This window comes from Pristiophorus japonicus, chromosome 1 (assembly GCF_044704955.1).
Source record: "Pristiophorus japonicus isolate sPriJap1 chromosome 1, sPriJap1.hap1, whole genome shotgun sequence".
Classification (NCBI taxonomy): domain Eukaryota; kingdom Metazoa; phylum Chordata; class Chondrichthyes; family Pristiophoridae; genus Pristiophorus; species Pristiophorus japonicus.
Genome location: NC_091977.1, coordinates 190,071,486 through 190,096,215, shown reverse-complemented (window position 1 = coordinate 190,096,215; position 24,730 = coordinate 190,071,486). Strand labels below are relative to the sequence as shown.

Genomic DNA, 24,730 nt, shown 5'->3' with positions numbered 1-24,730 from the left:
CCCCCACCATTCTATTTAATGTTGAGCTGGGCGTTCTGCTCTATATCCTCTTCACCACAAAAACCACTTTAATTCTACCTCCATATTAAAAGCAACTTGCATTTATATAGCGCCTTTAACGTAGTAAATCTTCCCCAGATGCTTCATAGCAGCGTTATCAAACAACGTTTGCTGAAGTATTGAAATTTGGTTAGGTACTGTACTACAGTTTAATGCTGAAGCTGCAGCATTATGGTTTCAGTATTTAGTTTCAAAGTCAACACAAAACAATGTACAAAAACAACATTTATGTAAATGTAAAAGCAAAATACTGCAGATGCTGGAAATCTGAAATAAAAACAGAAAATGTTGAAAATACTCAGCAGGTCAGGCAGCATCTGTGGAGAGAGAAACAGAGTTAATGTTTCAGGTCAATGACCTTTCATCAGAACTGGAAAAAGTTAGAGATGCACCAGGTTTTAAGCAAGTATGAAGACAGGGAAAGGCGGCGGGGGGGGCAAGAGGAGGGTGGAACAAAAGGGAAAGGTCTGTGATAGGGTGGAAGGCACGAGAGATTAAATGACAAAAGGGGTGGTGGTGCAAGGCGAAAGGGAGTGGTAATGGGACAAGTAAAGAAACAAAAGTTAGAGATAGAGGAGGTGTAAATTGCAATAACAGAATAATCACCAACAGCTGTCTGAAAAAAATGGGAGCAGTGATCATGATCTGAATTTGTTGAACTCTATGTTGAGTCTGGAAGTTATATAAATGTATACTTTATAAATCCATATAGTTCAGTTTTTAAAGTTCAATTTTTTCTGCAGTGACATCAATTAAAAAAGCTTAATCAATATTAGACAACTTTCCTACATTATAACAGCGACTATACTTCAAAAAAGTACTTCATTGGCTGTAAAGTGCCATTAGACGTCCCGAGGTTGTGAATGGCACTATAGAAATGCAAGTCTTTCTTTTTATCGTTACATAAAGAGAGGTCAAAACAAATGTTTCCTCTTTTGCCCTTTTATACCTATTTGTCTTTTAATGGGTGAAGAAAAGCCCTTTGTAACTCCCAGTGCATGTGCTGCAATGAACTGAATAACAGGAAAACATTCCAAAAGAGGAAGCAGTTTCAATTTGAAACAGTGTGGGTATATGGATGAAGATGAGAAACAGGAAAACATCATGAAGTTGGTGTCTGGGACTGATGATGTGATCTTAACCGTACAACACCAAGATCATTGCTCCAGTGAAATGAGCTGATCTCAGCTCAGATTGTAAGGTCAGATCATTACAATATTACTCCCGTGATGCAGTGGGAGTGTGCCATGTTCAAACAGGTGGGACTTTGGGCGCCAGTGGTAAAAAGTTTTTGCTGCCTACGGAGGGAAGGACCTTTTCAGGGTGGGGGGGGGGAGGGGGAAGAGAAGAGAAGTGGGAAAGGTGCATGGCGCCACAGGGAGAAAAAAATCATCCCTTTTATATCCACCAGGTGAATGAGTTAGGATGGGTGGTCTAAGTGCAATTTCAGGCACATAGCTAGGGAGATTTTATTTTTAAGTGGAGTCTATATATGTTAAACGACTGCAATGCTGCTCAGATACTCTTGACACAATGGCCTGGATTTTGCACTAAGAATAACGGTGAGGCTGTCTGTGCTCACCGTTATTAAGGAGTAAATCATGCAGCAACTTCCAGCCTCTGCAAATGCACAGTTAAATGTGGAAATCGGGAAATTGCTACCAAGTTGCTCTGCTCCTCCACAAGCTTCACCAACTGTATCTCGCTGAAAGACTCGCCATTCACATACATAGAAGGACATGAATTTGCGGTTCTTACCCACTAGATACCTACTAAACAGTTAAGGCTGTGTAAGTGTATTTTTAATGGCATGATAAGTCTTAATTACTGCCAAACAACCTCTCTAGCCCTGAAAATTTACTTTTACCAGTGTGGAGTCACATTCCTTCAGATTTTAATTATTATTGGAGATTTTTTTAAATTCAAATACATTTTTTAAAAGTTTTCTGTCTCTTTTATCTCCAATTTTTATTCTTTCCTTTGCTTTATTTCACATTCTGTACATAATTTTTACATTGAATTAAATATTCTAACTTACACTTCCTGGTTTAGATGCTGTGCTGCTCAGTAAGGATTCTTCAATCTGATTGGTTAAGGAAACAAGCTGTTACTTTCCCTGTTCACACAGGCCCCAGATCCCCTGTAGAGGGCGCTGCACCGTTTCATCTCTCTAATTACCGCAAATCACAGTGCCAAAGCCCACAGAAAGTCTACGGGCAAGTGTAAATGTAGACGAGTCCAATGTACAGTAAGTGCACAAGGTCTCAGCATGTTGCACACTAACCAAACACAATGGGAACAAATTAGACCTCAGGTTTTCATGCCTGATTCTACGGAGAGTAATCACCTAATTAATGTACTTTAGTGCTAAGGGTGCTGGATATCACATTATTGACCCAGTGTGTTAGTTACTAGGCTTTTTCAGAACTTATTACATTTATTTTGCAGTTACAAGAAGTCATTGCAGATTACATACACCATCTTTTGTTGATGTGCATTAAATGTGGAACAGTTTAGCACCGAGTATATAGCTGTGGTTGGCTTCCAGACGACCCTGGCAGCTTTTCCTAGTTTGTTTCTGTTTTTCCCTAGGGAAGTTAGCTCAGAAATGCATCCTTGTAGAGATTGTTTCTACTATACCCTTTATATCTCTTTCAGCATCTGTCCACTTTAATGTCAGAAAGTAAGAGGGAAGGTGAATAGGAATTTACATATTAATTATCTGCATTTCACTTATATAGTTGGCATTTGAGGTCAGTGTCTGTTTTTCCAAGTTTAAAGTCATAAATTCAGTCCCATCACCTAACCAATGGCTGTTCTGGAGGATGGAACACATTTACAGGTAGGAATTCGTGTGATAATTTTGCAAGATTCGGAATTCCAAACCACAGCAAACCTGGAGCTGTATCATGTAGGAGCCAAGGGATGTGGTGATTTCATAGTTTTTGGTCGCAGTCTGCAGGAATCACCCATAAAGATGGGTCAATGAAAGGAATGGATAAAAAAAAACAGGGCAGCCAGCAGGTCAATCTACATCATTCTTATGCATATAGCAACTGTATAGGGGAAAAGGGAGAAGTGTGTCAAAGTGAACCGGGAGGCAGAGTGATTAGGAGTGTGCCAGTATGAACTGACTGAGCATGGGGGAGGAAAAAGGGGAGGCAAAATATTCGAGGAGAGTGAGGAAAGAAAAGTGTCACCATCAGTTGGAGGGTGAGGAAGGATTAAGGGGGTGTTTCTATCACTGCGACAATGATTATATACAATTTCTCAGATTTAACAACGGAGAGTACCAAAATATATGTACAATAGCTCACAATTTCTCCACAAAAATTAGGGCAAACCCTGATTTCCACACCCCCCCCGCCCCCATAATCTTCCACTATGCATATTAGTTATGCCTGTAATTTACATGCCCATAAAATGTACATGTGTGGCCGTGCAGGGATCTGTCGGACCCGCGCAGGCCGCTCAACAGCTTTTACATGGGAGAAACCGCGCATACGTGAAAATTTGAATAGGCCACACAACCACTTAAAGGGACCACGCAGCAAAAAACAAGGGGCCCAAGTTTCCGTTCCCTGTAAAAACGGCGCACCTCCATGAGTTGCGCCGACTTTCTAGAATAAAAAGGGCGCCGAAAACTTATCTTCTAATTCTCCGAGCTCCTCAGGACATCTTCGGCCTCGGCGTAGCGCAGCACAAGGGGTGGGGGCGGAGCCAGGTCCCTGCGCTGAAAACAGTGCCGGGACCTCTGCACATGCGTGCGAGAGTGTGCGCGCATGTGCAGTAGCTCCTCGCAGCCCGACGCTCTGCAAGCCGTGTGGGAGGGGCCCTAATGAGCACTGAATATCTTTACTAAAAGCTGATGCTGAATATTCTTGTCACCTCATGTCGAGGTTTCAGAAGGAGTGTTACCTGAAGAGGCTGCCAAGATTCATAAAAAAAACGTTCACACATCTGGTGAAGGCTCACTTGGAATGATGCAGGTTTGAAAATGTGTAGGTCCAACTGTATTTGAGACTTTGCAGAAAGATTCAGATCTTTAACTTAAAACAATCATTGAGGTGATTTTGCATCAGTATCTCCAAATTACTTCGCTTCACCCCCCCACTTCCTTCGTTCAGCCTCTGTTCACCCCCACCCCCCCACCCCGGGTTCAGCCTCCCATGCCTCCACCCCCCCTGCATTCAGCCTTCATTCAGAGCCTCCTCCCATTCCCCCCCCTCCCGCATTCAGCCTCCGTTCAGCCTCCCACCCCCTCCCGCATTCAGCCTCGCCTCCCCCCCACCACCGCATTCAGTCTCCGTTCAGCCCCCCCCGCTCCCCCTCCCCTCCCGTTCAGCACCCCCCTCCCTCCTCCACCCCCTACTGTCAGAAACACAGAGAGACACTGACAGAGACAGAGAGAGAGACACTGACAGAGACAGAGAGGAGACATGGACAGAGACAGAGACAGAGAGAGAGACATGGAGAGACACATTCCCTTCACATAAAGGTAGGACTTCTATTTTTTATTTGTTATTGATTGGTTGCTTATTACTTTGGTCTTGGTGCTTTAGTGCAGGATTCCTTCTATTTTTTATTTGTTAATTAATTGCTTATTACTTTTTGTGCTTCGTTTCGTGCTTGGTGCTTTAAATGCTTCCCACCCCCCCCCCCCCCACCCCCCCGTCTCTGGCTGTGCCTGCACTGAACTTAACTCTAGGTAAGGTTTTTCAGAATTTACAAAAGTGGACACTTACTCCATTCTAAGTTAGTTTGGAGTAAGTTTTCGCTGCCTAAACTTGCAAAATAGGCCTAAGTGACTGGACACACCCTCTTTTGGAAAAAAAAATGAACTAAAACGAAACTAAATTAACTCACTAGAACTAGAGCAAACTAAATGCTGAGAATTGTGATTTCTAAGATACTCCAAACTAAACTAGTTGCTCAAAAGAAATTGGAGCAACTCCACCCGAAACTTGGGCCCACATTGGTCATAGATCTACAATCAGGGCTATTTGGAGTTGCAGACTTTGAGGAAGTTGTCGGCCAGCTTTTGGTCGCTTTCTAGTTAACACAAGTGCAGACAGTGTAAATTTAACTACTTCACACAAGAGGATGCTGAATGTGTGGAATAGACAGCCCAGGGAGTCAGTGGAGGCAGGCAGTGTCGTCAAATTCAAGACGGAAATGAATAGCTTTTTAGGCAAAGAAAGCAATCAGTATATTTTTAAAACTTTGGGACATGCCATCATACCAATGTAATACTTTTAATTTACTCAATGTTCAACAGCAAGCCAAAATTCAGAAGGTGGACAATCTCAAACCTTCAAATTACCATGAAGGAAAATCTACCAGTAAAACAAAGCAATTTCCTTACATAAACAATTAGACCTAACTACCATTTATAACAGAAACCCAAAATATTTTTCACAATGGCAGGCTTATTCTTATTCATACAATTACCTCTAAACTCCTATAAATTCCTTGAAAACATATTTTGATATTAAGCCCACTCCTCAAATCAGCAGCCTGCTCCCTCAACTTCCTCTAGTTACCCTAATCCACAGGTTACTCATTTGGGCTTTCAGGGCCATTCTCCTCCACCTCCAATAATGTGTCTCAATCACACATGACCAAACATGGCCTTCAAAAAAAAGTACCTTCACCACATGGACTGCAGCGGTTCAAGAAGGTAGCTCACCGTCACCTTCTCAGGAGCAACTAGGGATGACCAATAAATGCCGTCCTAACCAATGACACCCACATCCTGAGAATACATTTTAAAAAGTATATATTCTATTTTTTAAATGTATGAAAAAGCAGGATGATTTAAGAGCACAATGGAGTGAAGTGTATGTAATGTACTTATAATTACATGTACATGTGGACACACTGTAATGGCAGGGAGCAAGAGGAATTCACTACTACAGAGGGAAAGATAAAAAATGAGCGGCATTCAGAGTGACTGAATTATCTGCAGGAACTGAGAAAGGGAAAGTGTTTGGAAGAGGAGTGGAGAATACTACAGAATGGGGAGAGCTGGAGAAACCAGCACCTTTGAAAATGCCTCTTTCCCTCCATTGGAATACAAAGTGGAGGAAACTTTGCTTCAGTTGCATCGAGCTTTGGTTTGACCCCATCTGAAGTACCGTGCTGTTTTGGGCACCACACCTCAGGAACTAAGGGCCTAAGTTTCCACACGCGCCTAGAACGGCGCAGTCCCGACCTGGACGCCCGTTTTTCGCGCCACAAAGTGCGCCTAAAAAAAACCCTCCGTATTCTCCACCTACTTGCAGGTCCTCTGGCCCTCGGCGCAGCGCAGCACGAGCTGTAGGGGGCGAAGCCAGGTCCCTGTGCTGAAAACAGTGCCGGGACCTCTGCACATGCGCGCTACAGTGGGCACGCAAGTGCAGTAGCTCCAGGCGCCGAACTGTGTGGGAGGGGCCCGAAGCACGCAGCCCCTAGTCCTGGCTGAATGGCCTCACTGGGGCTGCGTGAATAAGGCTCCTCCCACGGCCAGCTCCAGCTTCCCCCCCCGGCCAGACCCAACACCCGCTCCCCGCCCCCCACCCCTGCCTCCGGACCAGACCCGACACCCGCTCTTCCCCCCCCCCCCCCCACCTCCGGACCAGACCCGACACTCGCTCCCCCCCCCCCCCCCACCTCCGGACCAGACCCGACACCCGCTCCCCGCGCCCCCCCTGCCTCCGGACCAGACCCGACACCCGCTCCCCCCACTGCCTCCGGACCAGACCCGACACCCGCTCCCTCCCCACCCCCCCAACCGGACCCGACCCGACCTCCTGTTCCCGCTCCCCGCCTCCCCGACTGGACCCGACCCGCGCTCCTGTTCCCGCTCCACCCGACCCAACCCGCGCTCCTGTTCCCGCTCCCCGCCCCCCCGACTGGACCCGACCCGACCCGCGCTCCCGCCCCGACCCCCCCCCCACTGGACCCGACCCGACTCCCGCTCCCGGACTGGATCCGACCTGACCTCTCTCTCTCTCTCTCTCTCTCTCTCTCTCCCCCCCTCTCTCTCCCTCCCTCCCTCCCCCCCCCGACCCGACCCAACCCAACGCCACCTACCTGTAAATCTGGTGCTGGGGACGGGCCCTGCCTGAAGTCTCGGGCCGGCCTGTTCAGCCTTCGGTCCCGAAAGGCCTGCCTGAAGTACTTTCACACAGGTAGGAAGATGGTTTATTTAATCTTTTCTTTGCTTATAAATGTTTATTCAGGTTGGATTTATTTGTATAATATTTGTATAAGTATAAATAAGGATTTATTATAGAATTTAATGAGTTCCCTTCCCCCCCACCTCGTTCTGGACGCCTAATTTGTAACCTGCGCCTGATTTTTTAATGTGTAGAACAGGTTTTTTCAGTTCTACAAAAATCTTCACTGGCTCCATTCTACTTTAGTTTGGAGTACGTTTTCACTGTGGAAACTTTCAAATCAGGCGTCAGTGGCCGGATACGCCTCCTTTTGAAGAAAAAATTCTGTTCCAAAGTAGAACTGTTCTACCTGACTAGAACTGCAGAAAAATAAATGTGGAGAATTGCGATTTCTAAGATAGTCCGTTCTCCACCAATTGCTCCTAAAAATCAGGCGCAAATCATGTGGAAACTTGGGCCCATTATGCTAGTGTTAAAGGGGTACAATGCAAATTCACCAGAATTATACTGAGGTTTAGAGGGTTAAATTATGAGTACAGGTTGCATAACTTTGGCCTGTATTCCTTTGGGTATAGTAGATTGACGGTGATCTGATCGAGGTTATTAAAATGTTAAACGAATTTGATAGGCTGGTTATGGAAAACGATTTCTTCTGATGGGGGAATCAAGAACATGGGGACAAATGGGCTAGAATTTGGTCAAAAACCGCCACCACCGGATTACCACCGAAAAAAAAAACGCTATGATTATTTAATTAAGATCGATGGAAAATTAAACAACAAATGTAAAAAAAAACACCTGGCGGGAAAAATCGGTGTTCCACATGGATTCTCGGCAGAAAACGCGATCCTGGTCAAATTCAGTCATATTTTAGTAAAATTTAGACCGAGGCTGCAAGTTGGGCCTAGGAGGGGGAAAACACAAAATAGTTTCAAAAAATAAAAAAATAAAAAAATCTGAAAACATTCACAGGACCTTTTTCCAGTGAATCGCTGCAAAAGAATTTTAAAAAAAACTTTAATTTACCTTTTTTTGCAGGGTTTCACTGCCGATCGAAGAGCTGCTCCAGCTGGTTCTCCTGGGTGTTTTTTTTCTCCTCGACTACGGATCACTGCCACCACCAAACTTGGGCGGAAGCGGTTTTTTCAATGTTGCACGTCGGCGTTCCGCTTCCCAATGGTATTTCAAAACCGCCGGCAGAACACTTTGATCAAACTCGCACCGGGTGGAATTTCACCAGAAAATACCACCGAAAAATGAGGCGGAAATGCTGACCAAATTCCAGCCCATTATCTTAAAATTAGAGATAAGCCATTCAGGAGCAAAATCAGGCAGCACTTTTTAACTCAAAGGACAGTAGTTATATGGAACTCTCCACCAAAACATTAATGATTTAGACGAGGGGATTAAATGTAGTATCTCCAAATTTGCAGATGACACTAAGTTGGGTGGCAGTGTGAGCTGCGAGGAGGATGCTATGAGGCTGCAGAGTGACTTGGATAGGTTAGGTGAGTGGGCAAGTGCATGGCAGATGAAGTATAATGTAGATAAATGTGAGGTTATCCACTTTGGTGGTAAAAACAGAGAGACAGACTATTATCTGAATGGTGACAGATTAGGAAAAGGGGAGGTGCAACGAGACCTGGGTGTCATGGTACATCAGTCATTGAAGGTTGGCATGCAGGTACAGCAGGCAGTTAAGAAAGCAAATGGCATGTTGGCCTTCATAGCGAGGGGATTTGAGTACAGGGGCAGGGAGGTGTTGCTACAGTTGTACAGGGCCTTGGTGAGGCCACACCTGGAGTATTGTGTACAGTTTTGGTCTCATAACTTGAGGAAGGACATTCTTGCTATTGAGAGAGTGCAGCGAAGGTTCATCAGATTGATTCCCAGGATGGCGGGACTGACATATCAAGAAAGACTGGATCAACTGGGCTTGTATTCACTGGAGTTCAGAAGAATGAGAGGGGATCTCATAGAAACGTTTAAAATTCTGACGGGTTTAGACAGCTTAGATGCAGGAAGAATGTTCCCAATGTTGGGGAAGTCCAGAACCAGGGGTCACAGTCTAAGGATAAGGGGTAAGCCATTTAGGACCGAGATGAGGAGAAACTTCTTCACCCAGAGAGTGGTGAACCTGTGGAATTCTCTACCACAGGAAGTTGTTGAGGCCAATTCACTAAATATATTCAAAAAGGAGTTAGATGTAGTCCTTACTACTAGGGGGATCAAGGGGTATGGCGAGAAAACAGGAATGGGGTACTGAAGTTGCATGTTCAGCCATGAACTCATTGAATGGCGGTGCAGGCTCGAAGGGCCGACTGGCCTACTCCTGCACCTATTTTCTATGTTTCTCTGTTTCTAAAAGGCTGTAGATTCTAGGTCAATTAGAGCTTTCAAGACTGAGGTTGATCGATTTTTGTTAGGTAAGGTATCAAGGGAAAGGAAGCTGAGGTACAGATCAGCCATGATCTCACTGCATGGTGGAGCAGTTTCAAGAGGGCTGATAGACCTACTCTACTGTTTGTAATGTTCCTATTACATGAAAAAAAGGACAAGAAGTTCCTAAAGGAGAGCAAAATAATTGTAAAATGTGGATCCACGGCTAATGAAGCGAAAACAGAGGAAGTCAATAAACTTAATTGTTTCAAACTTGTTACCTATTTAAAGTTTTCTCGGGTCTTGTAGCTAGTTTTCACTATGATCAATGGGACCAGAGTACAGCAGTTCTCCAAGCTTGATTACTTTTCAAACCTTCACAAAACGGCTACATAATTTTCAGCATCAGTTCAAAAAAATAATTCAGAAAACCTTATAGTGGAACCTATGACAGCAACGCGTAGTCAAAAGAACTGGAGTGGCATTTGCATGTGCAACTTGCAACTTGAAATTGGTCAGTAATCTATGGGAGTGGTTTCCAATGGTGCAGTTACGGCATAAATGCTGCCTGAATCTAGAGTCGGGGCCCATCATGACACTGCAGCAACGAGAATGGAGACTCCCTGGAGGAGGAAGTTTCACTCCACTTCAATTTGGCATCAGTTCAGGTCTCGGCAGTATGTATTAGTCAGTTTCCCGCCGGGTAGGTTAGGTTAAAATTACCCCCCATATTTTAAAACAGGAACTTCAAATTTCAACCACAAAATTTATCAACTCTGATCCTGGTGTAAGTAAAGAAACAATAGTTCAAGTACAGGTGTTCCGGAGTTGCGGAATCCGGAATGTTTCAGAATCCGGACTCCGGACCGATCAGTGGCAGGGTCGTCCGGAATCTGTAAAATGTTCCAGAATCTGGACCCGACGACCCTGCCGATCTCGGGGCCCTGCCGCTGCCCGACCTTGGGCCTCGCCTCGCCCCAACGCCCTGTTCTTACCTCGAAGCCTCCTCGCCAGCCCGCCCAAACACCTCCTCGGCAGGGCTGGCCTGCCCGAACACCACCTCAGCAGGGCCGGCCCGATGACCTCCTCGGCGGGGCCCGAATGACCCAAACAGCTCCTCGGCAGGCACCCCCCACCCCCCCTTTGGACGTTCCGAAATCTGGAAATACCCGAACCTAGGCTCTGGTGTTTCCGGATTCGTGACGTCAAAAAGACGTTCCAAAGTCCAGAAAAATGCGGAATCCGGAATGGCCTCGGTCCCGGGGGTTCCGGATTCGGGATGCTGCACCTGTACCAGGACTGAAGTGTTGCGGCAGCATCCCTGATGTCATAAAGTGTAACATCAAAATGAATTGGCCTACTGTCTCCAACATGCATGGTTTCGAGAGCAGCCACTGAGCTCTTGGACCATTGCAATTTAATAATTGAGGTCACTAATTGCACAAAAGAGATTAAACATTGCCAATCAGTTTACATTGAGAAAAAAACAATTTAGACTCTGCTAGCACTTTGTCAGTGTCTCACCATGTTTTAACCATCAGAGTATGAAACAATTGACCAATTAATCTCAGTAATCCTGGGTTTGATCGCTACTCTGTGAGTCTCGCTGCAAGTACATGCATGTAAACATTGAGTGAGGACAGGATCAAGCTTGGTTGTTATTGCCCCCAGGACTGAATAGCTCATCAACACTGTGGGCTAGAAATTCTGGTATTTGCGATAGACATTTTTTTGGCGATAATTGTGGCGGTATTTTTTTTTCCGCCAGAGTACCGCTGTCGCTGGACCTCGCAAAATTCAAATGGTGACCAGTGATAGCGATAAATCCGGCCTTGCACGACAGCATTTTGGCGCTGGAGTTGAAATTAGTGATGTTAAAAAAAAACGGACCTTTTGCGCATGCGCAAATTTTTTTTCTATTGATTTTATTACCCTGTTTTTTTTCTTCCTCCCATGATTCTGGTCAGCTGTCAGGGTGCGCCTGCGCATGCGCAATACATCCAGGGCTGAATCAGCTATTTTTCACACAGCAGCCACGATGCAAGGAGAGTTAAGCAGGCAGAGAGCCAAAAAGCTCAGTTATGTGGCGAACGAGGCCCTCATCGCAGCTGTGCAGAGTAGATGAGGAGATTTTAATCGGAGGGGTGCCAGGAAACCCCTCCCAGCTGTTCTAAAGTGTCTATGGACCAGCGAGCCAGAGGAGGTTGCCGCATTGGACGACATCAGGAGGGACCACAAGCAATGTTGGAAAAGGTTCAATGACCATTGCAGGGTCATCAGAGTAAGTAATATTTTTATTCATGCACTCCTTCATTACTTCAATTGTAAATCTGACACGTTATTGCTAGGCTTAGTGTTGCACCTTATTTGCTATGAAGGATCATTACACATTATTAAACCTGCTTTTTGACATCTTAAAAGATGTTTCTGCACTTTGATGTCTTCCTCATGAACCACATGCAACTTCCAGGGCCATTAAACAGAGGACTGTATTAAATGCACACAGTATGGTATAAGTGCTTTGGTGGCTATCTGTGTGTGCCACAAGAGCAGAAGGGCCCTCTGGAAACCATTCCCATTGTCATTTTTGCAGTCAAAGTTGTCACACAACCGCCAAGAGCAACGGTCCGCCCCAAACATATCCATTAACGAACCTGGAGGAGAGAGTGGCAGCTTTGATTGGTGCGTCAGGGAGGTCAACTACCTGTGGGGGTGCTGAACCCCTGTTCAAACTGAGGGTAAGTCCTGCAAAATCCCCGGGCTGGGTTGGGGCAATGTGATGCAGTGTCTCTGGACTAGGGTTGGGGCAATGTGATGCAGTGTTTGTGGGCTACATATAATGGACTAGCGCCGGTCCTTTAAATGAGCCTGTGCTATGTGACCTTACTCATGTCACCCTGTCCCCTCCCCTGCTGCTAACCACTCGACTGTTGTTTTCTATTTCCAGATGAGGAGCCACCACATCCTCCAATGGAAGCCTCCACCTCAGCCCATCATGTAGGGGTGGAGGAAGGGGGTGAGGAAGACACCGAGGACAAGGAACCTCAATGGGAGGAGGAAACTGCTGAAGCTATTCCGGGAGGAGAGGGGGATGGGGATGGGGGTGGGGGGGCCGATGCAGTCACCACCTCCTTTTGCTGCGACCACTAGTTCTTCTGAGGAAGAAACATTCTCAGGCTTTCGACCATCCGAGGCCCCAGGTACAAGTGGCGTGCAGCAACGCACTTCAGGGTTGAATCCCATATGCCGTCTCTCCGGAGGGTGAGTCAGCAAAGCCGGTCTGCTGACAGACAGGCGGACGCACACCTGGACATGGTGGGACTGTCCAGGGAGAGCATCCAGCTCACCCGACAATTCCTGGAAGTCTTGGATGTTTTCCCGCAAGCACTGTGGCACTGTCCGCGAACATGAAGGAGGGCATGTCGCAGATTGTCACTGTGACCCGCGAGAACACCGAGGCCGCCAATGCCCACATGCAATTCATGGACTCAACCTTTGGCACTACAGTCCCCAGTGTCACACCTCCCCAGACCCACACCACCTGCAAGTGGCGAGGCCAAGCAAGAGGCTCGCCACTCAGAAGCCGGGCCTTCCATATCCCGAGCTTCTCCAAGGGATCCACACATGGTGTCTCCTTTGTCTCTTCCCCTTTTACAGCAGGTCTCTGACCGCGTTGCTGCACGGCGTCTTGGTACCACCTTGGGTACAATCAGGATGCGAGGGAGGTGGGTTAGGATGGGGGCGCGGTGGGGGGGGGGGGGGGAGAAGGGGGGAAAAGAGGGGCCGCAGGTAAAAGACGTTTGGTGCAGGGGTTGTTCTTTTGTTGTTTTTGATATTTTATAAAGTTTGACAATTCACAATTGTGTTTAATAAATTTTGTTACACTTTTGAGAGGTTTACATTTTATTCAAGTTACAATGTTGAATAAATTCTTTTGTTCACCTTAACCATTCCTGTGTAGTGTCTCATTTGCAGAATAAGAGTGGAATAGTCAACATGGTGGATAGAGTGGCCAGGCAACAGTCAAACGTGCCGTTCACTCTTCAAGCAAAGCGTTGAATTATGAGCTGCTGATATAAGGCTTTTGCAGTGGCGAAAGCTCCACATGGTGGTGGGGATGGTGGCATGGGTTCATCACCAGGTTCCTCCTCCTCCTCCCCCCCCACCCTCTCTCCTGAGGTGGTCCTGCAGTCCCCAGTGGCAAATCCTGTCCCCTCATGATGGTTAAGTTGTGTAGCATGCAGCTCACCACAATGAACTCAGAGGCCTGCTGAGGGGTCCAGGCATCAGAAGCACTGCTTGAGCACTCCAATTGTCTTTTTGACGATGTTGCATGTGGCTATATAGCTGTCATTATAGCGATGCTCAGCTTCTGTCTGAGGGTTCCAGAGGAGGTTCATGAGCCAGGTGGCGAGGCCGTAACCTTTGTCCCCCAGCATCCACCTCTGGCCTGTGACTGACGCTCGAACAGGTAGACAGTGCTCTCACGCAAGATGAAAGCATCATGGATGCTCCCTAGAAATTGGGCATTTACCGCCATGGTGCGCTGAGTATGGTCACAGACAATCAGCATGTTCAGGGAGTGGAATTCCTTTCGGTTTCGGTAAACCTCTGAATCCTGTAAAGGTGCTCGCAGGGTGATGTACGTACAGTCAATGGCAGCCTGAACCTTGGGGAAGCCAACAATTCATCCAAAACCTATAGCCCTCTCATCTGAGCCTCCTTGGTCTATGGGAACTTTATAAAGTCCATCCTGTGTGTGTACAGTGCAATAATCACCTGATGAATGCAGCAATGTGTAGCATGCTGCAAGATGGAGCATATGTCCCCCGCTGATGCCTGAAAGGAACCGGAGGCACAGAAGGCAAGTGCCGCAATCACCTTCACCTGGACAGGCAGTCCAGTCCTGTTGCCGCTGGTATGCTGTAGGTCTGCCTTTATGAGCTGGCATATCTCTGTCACCTCCTCTTTTCGGAAGCACAGCCTTCTAACACACTGTGCCTCAGATAGCTGCAAGTATGAGCGCTGTTCCCTGTAAACTCGTGGGGAGTAAGGCCTCCTCAATTAAGCACTTCGATTAAGCTCAAAATGCTCTTGAATAACTCTTCTTCCTGCTCGATGCGGCATAGAAAAAGCAGCCAGGAATAATGGCAGAGAATATAGCCCCCATTCTTTTAAATGTCCTTAAATATTCTTAAAGACAAACTATAAACTCACATAAAGCTCACTGTATAAAATGCAGCCTTCCCTCCAAATCCTTTTATGCAATGAACTTCTGCTCCGTTTTTCAAGATGGCGCTGTTAACGCCGAATGCGCTCCGAGTCCGACCTGGTAAGACTTAATTTTTTCAGGCGTGTTTTTGGGCGGGCGGTAAAAATGGTGATATCGGCGAATTTTCCGCGCCCAACGATAGCACAGTGTTGCACGCCGATTGACGTCATAAAAACAGCTAAAAATATGGGCGGGCAATAATTTTTAGCGGCGTCGCAAAACCCCTGCCGAATTTTCCGCTCGGGCACTAAATTTTGTGCAACTCGTTTAGCGCCAAAGAAATTTGTTTTTCCACTTCGCCATGGCGGAAAAACAGGCACAAACCTGCAGAATTTTTAGTCCTCAGTGTTCTGCATCACAAATGCAGAATGGCCAGTTGGACAAAGTACTCGGAGGGGTTGGCAGCATAACATTGCTTTCAGGAGAAGAGGAGTAGAGGAAGAAAGGAAAAAGAAGTTGGATCTCTGGAGTTACCTATTGTTTTATGTAGTACAGAGAACTGACAGAAACTTACGATTGGAATCTGAACAATTCTGTCACTTGGGGAAGATATAACAAACATCAAATGAACATGTATTTTATGCAAATGAATCAGAAGAAAACCTATGGAAAATAATCTTGAAATAAGACCTGATTTAATTAAGTGGCAAGAATAAATGTATTAAAAAGGAATTTGGGAGTTAATCTCCGATGAGCCCAAATGTTCTAGTTTCAACAAAAAGGATTTAAAACAAATTTTGTGGAATATGAACAGCTTCCCAAATATGCTGCTCAAATTCAGACTGAAGGTTACGAGAAAAAGACAAGGAACAAATCATACAAATTGAAATCACATTGCAGTTAATTGATTCAAAAAGTTAGTGCATTAGCTGTGGCTATGGAGATATTCATGATCAACCATTTGTTCTTTCAACTAGATTCCACATTACACTGCTCTTGCTGTGAATAAAATAAAATAGATGCAAAGAAGGAAGGAAAGAAAGATGTTGGTTGAGGGATAAATAGTGGCTGAGAAACAGGGGAGAACTCGCCCGATTTTCAAAATAGTGTCATGGGGTCTTTTATGCCCTTATTTACTTAAAAATGCAATGGTCTCTACATTAACGATTCCCTGTGACAAAGCATTCTATGCTCCAACAACGCTCTATGAAAGTAATTGTTTCTTAATCCTCTCTTCGCTTCCTTCATTATAACTTTAATTGAGACCACTTGTCACTGACCACAATTAGAAGTACAGATGCAGCGTCGAAAATCCGGAGTTCCGGAATCCAGGACGATCGGTGGCAGGGTCGTCCAGAATCCGTAAAATGTTCCAGAATCCGGATCCGCCGACCCTGCGAACCTCAGGGCCCCGCCGCTGCCCTTACCGCGGGGTCTCCTGGCCGGCCCGCCCGAACATCTCCTCAGCGGGGCCCGGATCCTCTGTCCTCAGCGGGACCCTCCCCCCCCTTTCTGACGTTCCGAAATCCGGAAATACCCGAACCTGGACTCGGTTGTTTCCGGATTCGTGATGTCAGAAAGACGATCGAAAGTCCGGAAAAGCTCGAAATCCGTACGGCCTTGGTCCCGGATTCTCAACGCTGCACCTGTAGTAATCTTTCACAATTCACTCGACCAAAACCTTCCACAATTTTATAAAGCTCTACTAAATCTCCTCCAAGTCACCCCAGTTCCAGTGGAAATAGTCCTATTTTGTCAAGTCTATCCTTATAACTATACTTTCCCATACAGAGGGAGTGCTTCACTGTCGGAGGCGCTGTCTTTTAGATGAGACATTAAACCGAGGCCCTGTCTGCCTTTTCAGGCAAATGTAAAAGATTCTGTATCACTATTTTAAAGAAGAGTTGGAGTTTTCCCCAATGTCCTGGCCAATATTGATCTCTCACCCAAATCTGAAAGCAGATTATCTGGTCATAATCACACTGATATTTGTGGGACCCTGCTGTGGGTTAGCTCTTGCTGTGTGCAAATTGGCTGCTGCATTTCCTACATTACAACAGCGACTACACTTCAAAAGTACTTCATTGGCTGTAAACTGCTTTACAGGTCTTGAAAGGAGCTATATAAATGCAAGTCTTTCTTTTTTTCCATTCCTGGCATTATCCTACTGAATCCACATTGTACATTCTCCATGGCTTTAATGTTGTTTCTAAAATTGCACACTAACTATGGACTAAAGCCGGTTTCGTATAAATTTATAATTATTTCTTTATACTTACATTCCACGCCCACAGTTAAAAAACACAAATTCTGTTGTCGTTTTTTAGGGTCTTATCAACATGCACTCGCATTTTTAGGAAATGATGTATTTGAACTTCTGTCTTTCCATTAAGTGTTTACTCCCATTGCCATGGTGAGTGGAGACGAAAGTTCCAATCCTTGAATACTGAGTGGACTTCCAATGAGTGGCTCACCTCCGATGAAAGCAAAATGCCCTTTTAATGTAGCACCAATGAGCAGAAGAACAAAAGCAAACCCAGCATTAACCCTTGGGGTGCACCACTTCCAATGCTCCTCCAATCCATTTACCCAAAATCTGCATCCTGTTAATCAATTTTCTATCTCTGCAGTTATACTTGTATAATAGTTGGAATTTTTATAACATGGACCTTGTTAGACACCTTATCGATTGCCTTCTGAAATATCCATTGACACTACACCTAGTGCCTTCCTTTTATTTATCTAATCGGTCATTTAAAAAAATTCTCTTAAATTTGTCGAACATGGTTAGGCATAAACAAATCCTGCTGGATTTCTATGATTAATATAGAAAAGCTTGCTAATTTTATCTCAAATTATGGATTCTAAAGGTTTGCCCACAATTGACATTTGACCAGCTGGTCTATAGTTACCCGTTTATCGTTCTCTTCCTTCTTGACAAAGGGTGTCAAATTGGTTACGCTCCAGTCCCTGGGAACACTTTACATATTTAAAGAGGATTGAATAAATGTGACCAGAGCCTGTGTCATTTATTCTCTGGTGTTTCTCTCAAAAAAAAACTTGCATTTATATCTTTCAACAGCCAAGGATGCATACAATTAGGAACCACGGACTTAACTACTTGGAGTGTCACTGATCTTTTTGTTATATATGCAGACTATAGATATACTCTCTGTGTAGTCACTGTATAGTTGCATAAGATGGAAACTTGTTTACCTGATGTACTATCAATAAGGTTTACACTGTGTATATACTATGCTGGCACTACTAGAGGGTGCAACTGGTGGAGACCAGGGTTTCCTGCTCCGGTGGCAGGGGCTGTATAAAAGGGTAGCCACCATGCGGTTGCCTCACTCTGGAGTTACAAATAAAGGACCAAGGTCACTACAGTTTGAATGCAACACATTGTCTCGTGGAGTCATTCATAGGTACATTACAGACATAATACTTTTCATAAATAATTCCTCTTCTATTGTTAGCTCTATGGATTGATACATACCTGCCTACAGTACACCCATGTTATCACTTTCACCATTACTTGTAAATACCAAAATATTTAATATCTCCAACATACCTTCATCCTCCACAGAGGCTCCTTCATTCATCCCTCTCTAATTATTCTTTTACTTTTTATATACATATAAAAGCCCTTTTATATTATTTGCTAGACTTCTTTCGTATTCTCTTTTAGCCCTTCTAATGTCCATTTTTCTATATTCTATATTGCCCATGATTATCTTTAACATTGTTAACACTAACTTTAATCTAGTTTGAATCACCCGATTTACCCACTGAACTCTTATGCTTTAATGAGTTCCCTTCCGCCTTATATGTTTATTTTATTTGTTTTGTCTTATAACACTGTTGGGACGTTTTACTACGTTAAAGGCACTCTATAAATAAAAGTTATTGTTGTTGTAATTGATGCATTTCATACGTTAAGATTTTGCACTACTGATCTGTCAACCTGTTTGATAACTTTCTCCCAGTTAACAGTCCCTTTCACCTTGCTGAATTTTGTCTTTCTCCAGTCCAGTACTCTTAACTTTGAATCTTGATTGTCCTTTTTTTTCCTTACATTGGGCTCAATTTTCCCCAGTATTTGTGCCGTTTTTTTTTTGGAGTAGGCTGCTTTTTCTGGCCTAACTTAAAAATCCCCAGTTTTCCCAATCAATTTGCACCAGTGTAACTCAGTTAGTTACATTTTTTTAGGTAAGTTTTTTTTCCTCAAAAGGGGGTGTTACCAACCGCCTACACCAATTCTGGCCATGTAGGCAACTTTGGCCAGCTGATAGTTACTCCATTTCTACTTAGGCCAGCGTATGTGGCCTCTCGAGAAAACCCTTGCGGAGAGTTAAAGAAATCAGCGCAGGTAAGTACATCGGAGGCCATTTGGCCTGGGATAGGGGTGGGAAGCGGAGCGGACCTGGACCGGCATGAAATCGGGGGCCACAGAGCGGCGGGAAGGCACCAGAGAGGCTCAGGGTGAAGGGAGCAAGCTGGCCGGCACGAAATCGGGGGCCACAGAGTGGCGGGAAGGCACCGGGGAGGCTCGGCGGGTACTCACCGCAGCTGACCAGGAAGACACCTCACTCAGAGCTCTACTACGCATGCGCAACCATTTCAGCGACATTAAGAACATCAATTTTTCCCCCCGTGCATGCGCAGAAGGCCCGGCTCCGTTTTCCAGCACAGACTGCAGGCTCCTCCCCACCGAAGCGACTGGCCACGCTGCGCGGCTGCAGATTAGAGGCCAAATATCAGGGAAACTTTGGAGATTTTTTTCTGGCGCATTTATTTACCTAATTAAGCAGCGCAACTCTGGCAAGTTGCCAGAAAACGGGCTCAGGGAAAATTGAGCCCATTGAGCCGAAGTTGTGGTCATTATTTCCCAATTGTTCTTCTATTCTCATCAGTTACTTGCCAGAAGTAAACCATGTATTGCGTCATTACCCAGAACTAAATTAAGCTTCTTTCCTTGTTGGACTAGAAATAGACTGATCTAGGGAGCAGTCTGGATGTATTCTAAAAAGCATTCCACACTTTGAATACATGCATTACCTTTATTCCAGTCTATCTTAGGATAGCTAAAATTACCCAAAGTTATTGCTGTTATTCTCACATATTTCTCTCAACTGTCTGCAAGCCTCCATCTCTATCCCAGCTCCACTCTTCGGTAGTGTGCAATACAGAAAATTGTACAATTTCCCTTCCTATTTCTTAACTCGATATATATGGACTCTGTCTTAACACAACCCCGTAGGACGTTCTGGTGGTGTGACAAAATCCTTCACTAACACTGCCACCGCACCTTTCTCCCTCCCTATTTTTCCTGAAAATATTATAACCAAGAATATTAAGTTCACAGTTCTGTTCAAACCTAAGCCTCTGTTATAGCTGCTATATCACATCCCCCAAAGTTATTAATGCTTTTAAATCTCCAATTTTGTTTTGAATGCTTTGTGCATTCACACAGATATCACTCAATCCTAACTCCAATTTCATCAAATGTTGACTCATTGGGCCCAAATTTGGCCCACCCGTTTTTTCGGCGTACTCACCGGAGATGCGCCGACTTCCTAGGGTGAAAATGGCGCCGAAAAGATCTCCCCAGATTCTGGCCGCTCTGTGGCCTCTCCCATGGCTTAGCGCGGCGTGGTCTGTCCATTAGCGGGTGGAGCTAGGGCCCTGCGCGAAAAACAGTGCCGGCAGCTGAATGCATGCACACTGGAGATTTCGCGCATGCGCAGTAGCTCCTGCCCCCAGCCGTGCTGCAGCGTGGGACCCAATGTGTCCCGCCCCTATCCCAGGCCAAATGGCCTCACGACGCACGCTGGGCAGTCAGAGAGAGAGAGTCGGAGTCGGAGAGTCCTCAACAGTCAGAGTCCTCGGGAGAGTCGGCCCGCTGACTTCCCAGGCCAAGTTAGGAAGGTAGGATATTTTTATTTTTTTTATTTATTATTGATGGTTTTTATGCTTCTTGAATGAAGGTGTTTAGTGCTTTGCAAGGTCCTCTCTGCTTCCCTTCCTCCCCCACCCCCATCTCTGGCTATCTGCGCTGATTTCTTAACTCTCCGCAAGGGTTTTCTGTGCGGCCACAAGTGGCCACACACACTGGCTTAAGTTAGTTTGGAGCAACTATTAGCTGTCCAAACTGGCTTAAATGGAGAAAACGGGTGTAGGTGGCTGGTAATGCTCCCTTTTGAAAAAAAAACTAAACTAAAAAAAATCCTAACACTCACTTACATTGGCGCAAATTGAATGTGCAGAATGGGGATTTTTAAGATACTCCAAAAAATCAAATTGCTCCAAAAAAAAAATCGGAGCAACTCCTGGACAATTTGGGCCCATTGATTTTCTGGGATACTCATTTAATTTTTTCTAAAACACTGCTTTTACCTCACACTACTCTAGTCTGTTCCTTTCCCCTACTTATTTCAGCTAAGCCTCCTGTTTCTATTCCAATAGGTTTATTAATCCTGCTTTCCCTCTCTAGTCCTAAAGCTAGACTTTCCCTACCCCCACTGCTGTATTTATACTCTCCACAAGGACATTAGTGCTATTTTGGTCCAGGTGAAGGCTGTCCTTTATGTGTAGCCTTATGTTGTTCTAGAAATCGCTCCCTTGCCCCAAAAATGTGAACCCTTTCCTCCTGCACCAGTTTTTAGCCAAACAATGAATGTTCTAATCTTTCACTTGTTAACATGTTCAATGTGTGGCACAGAAAGATTACCATCTGGAGAGTACCATCCTTGAGATCTTCCTTTTCAATGCAGTGCCTAACTCCCTAAATTCAATCTGCGAAGTCAAAAACATATTGGCATGTATATTATTGGTGGCAACGTGAACAACGTCTTTTGGATGCTCGCCCCTCCCCCAAAAATGTTTTCTACTTGTTTTGTGATGTCCTTCGCCCTAGCACAAAGGAGGAAAGGTACCATTGGGGACTCCCATTCATGACTACAAATAAGGTGTTTATACCCCGATTATAGGTTCCCATAATACTGTTCAGAAGGAATGCTCCCAGTTACCTGGCCAACATCTAAACCATTACCAAAATAGGATCATCCAGCCATTCATTAATTTGCTGTCTATGGGACCTGGTGCATCGATTGCCTGCCATAGTTGGCAACATTGCAATTATGACAGCCTTCAAAAGAATTATCCATTGGTTGTAAAGCATTTGGGATATCGTGAGAGCATAATAAGGCACCGTATAAATGCAAGTTATTACTGTCACAAATTAAACTTTCCATTGCTTACTAAAATGTAGTTCCTGTCTTCCTATAAACTGGTCTTAGTATTTTATCAAGTTGATTTTAGGAGGCAAACTTTTATTGCTTTAATACTGCAGGGAATGCCGTGAGTCACATTTATGTTTCATGTTGGGATTTTCTGTCTCTCAGTGCTTTCTGTAAAAAGTGAAGAGTCAGGAAAGAGAGAGAAAGGGATTTAGTTAGGATGCAAGGGTGAAGGGCTGCACTTAAAAAGTAAGTTCTCGTCTGAGAAAGAGAAAGAACACGGTGAAATACAGACTACTCCTGTCAACTTGATGTCATTTTATGCTTAATATCCAATAGTATGAAACAAGCAACTTTAATAAAACAACATAGTAAGCTTTTTTGCAGGATTTCCATTGAAATTAACAGATCATTTAAATGGTATCTTTGAATGAAGAAATGGAGGCTACAGTTAAATCCTTTTATAGATCACTGTATTGACTTGCTGCCCATGATGCAGAGGGTTTTAGGGGCAGAAAGGCAGAGTAAAACTATTCTTGGTTTTAGTTTCCCTTTTTTCAAACTTCTTTAGAATGAGAAACCTGAGGCGTACTATAATTGCAAATACATTTTCTGTTCCAGTCACAGTTTGTCAGAGGGCAGTGGTTAAAGCCAGAAAGTGCAATGTCTGGTTTATCTCCATACAGGCTAATAAAATTCTAGAAATGTGGTCTCAATGAGTCCAGCCTTCTCTCAGGCAATTTCCCAAATAGTATACCAATGACTTGTTTAGTCACAATGATGCGGATGCAGTGTGCTGTTCTGAAGAGACTGAAATCTGTATTCTCGTATTCTTAAGGCTTCAGCAACCCAGGCAACATCCTGTCTAGAAAGTAGATCTCCTGCTTCAACTCACAATGTACACTAGGGTAGTAAATGTATCTTATTTTTCAATAGTATGTTAATTAATTTAGCTATTCAGCTTAACGGTCAGACATCTGGACCCCTTGACTTCAATTTTAGTATTTTCTATTTTCTATGGAAAATATAAGTCACGCTTTTGGTTCTACTTCACACCCCTGCTGCCACTGGGACTCTTTTGGGGTCACTTTCAGTCCAATCTCTATGGCACTCTGCTCTCTTCTGTACTCTCCCAGCCTCGTTGATCATCTCATTAGGCATAAAAAATACTGTGCTATAATTTAATGTAGAAGTGAATCTAACAGCGCCTGCCCAATTGTTAGACTTGCCCTTGTCTGTTTAATCTCGTTGATATTTTGCGCCGCTGTAAAGTCCTGTCCCCCTCAGTACAGATTCACATGAGGCATGTAGTGAAGTCAAGATCACTCTGGACCTGCACCTTTTATTTCCAGGTGCCGTCTTGACGTGATTTATGCCGTGGTCAATTATAAAGTCTTGGAATTCTGCGCTGGTGAAGCACGGACCATTGTCACTGACCAATATGTCAGGGATTCAGTGCATTGCAAACATGGTTGCGAGGCTCTCCACAGTGGTGGAGGTTGTGCTCGAGTTTAAAATGGTGCATTCGATCCACTGTGAAAATGCATCTACAACTACGAGGAACATTTTGCCCATGAATGGGCCCACATAGTCGACGTGCACCCGTAACCACAGTTTGGTAGGCCAGGGCCAGAGGCTTAGTGGAGCCTCCCTGGGGGCATTGCTGAGTTGGGCACAAATGGTGCACCTTCGGACGCAGAGCTCTAAGTCCGCGTCAATACCAGGCCACCAGACGTGGGATCTGGCTATGGCCTTCACGAGAACGATCCCCGGGTGCTCGCGGTGGAGCTCCAGGACAAATGCCTCGCAGAGGCATGACTACTCGGCTGCCCCACATCAGGCAGTCTGCTTGTAGTGATAGCTCATGCATGCGCCTGTGAAAGGGTTTTAATTCCTCGGGGCAGGCATCGCGAGCCTCTGCCCAGTCACCGGTTAGGACACATCTTTTTACGAAGGATAACGTGGGGTCGCTGGCCGTCCAGGCTCTGATTTGGCGAGCCGTCATGGGCGAACCTGTGGACTCAAAGGCATTGATTGCCATGACTATCTCACAGCCCTGTTCGTCAGACCCTTCCGTGGTCGCCAGGGGTAGCCTGCTGAGCGCGTCGGCACAGTTGTCTGTGCCTGGTCTGTGCCTTATGGTATAGTCGTAGGACGCCAGCATGTGTGTCCACCGTTGAATTCGCGCCGAGGCATTGCCGTTTATTGCCTTGCTCTCGGATAGGAGGGAGGCGAGGGGCTTGTGGTCGGTTTCTAATGCGAACTTGGCGCCGAAAAGGTATTGGTGCATCTTTTTGACACCGTACACGCACGCGAGCGCCTCCTTCTCTACCATTCCGTGACCACGCTCCGCCCGCAAAAGTGACCCGGAGGCATAAGCTATGGGTTGTAATTTACCCGCACTATTGACATGTTGCAAAACGCACCCGACCCCATACGCTGACGCATCGCGTGTGAGAACTAGCTTTTTACCTGGGTCAACGAAAGTCAAAACACTGTTGGAATACAAAAGGTTGCGTGCCTTATTGAAGGCGCGTTCCTGGGCGTCCCCCCAAAACCAATCGCACCCCTTCCTGAGTAGCATGTGGAGAGGCTCCAGCAGCGTGCTTAAGTTCTGCATAAAGTTCCCAAAGTAATTGAGTAGCCCGAGAAAGGCGCGCAGTTCTGAGACATTCCGG

The 24,730-nt window shown here is 45.3% G+C and overlaps 1 protein-coding gene across 13 annotated transcripts in view; it reads right to left on the bottom strand.

The window, feature by feature from the left end:
- atg10 (ATG10 autophagy related 10 homolog (S. cerevisiae)) overlaps positions 1–24,730 on the bottom strand; it is a 419,083-nt gene that overhangs the window by 80,847 nt on the left and 313,506 nt on the right. For 11 of the 13 annotated variants that reach the window (XM_070867422.1, XM_070867041.1, XM_070867373.1 and 8 more), the window contains one exon: positions 2,099–2,143. The exons of the other annotated variants lie outside the window; for them this stretch is intronic. In XM_070867422.1, the coding sequence (XP_070723523.1) occupies positions 2,099–2,143 (45 nt within the window). The remainder of the gene's footprint in view (positions 1–2,098; positions 2,144–24,730) is intronic. 13 annotated transcript variants of the gene reach the window in all.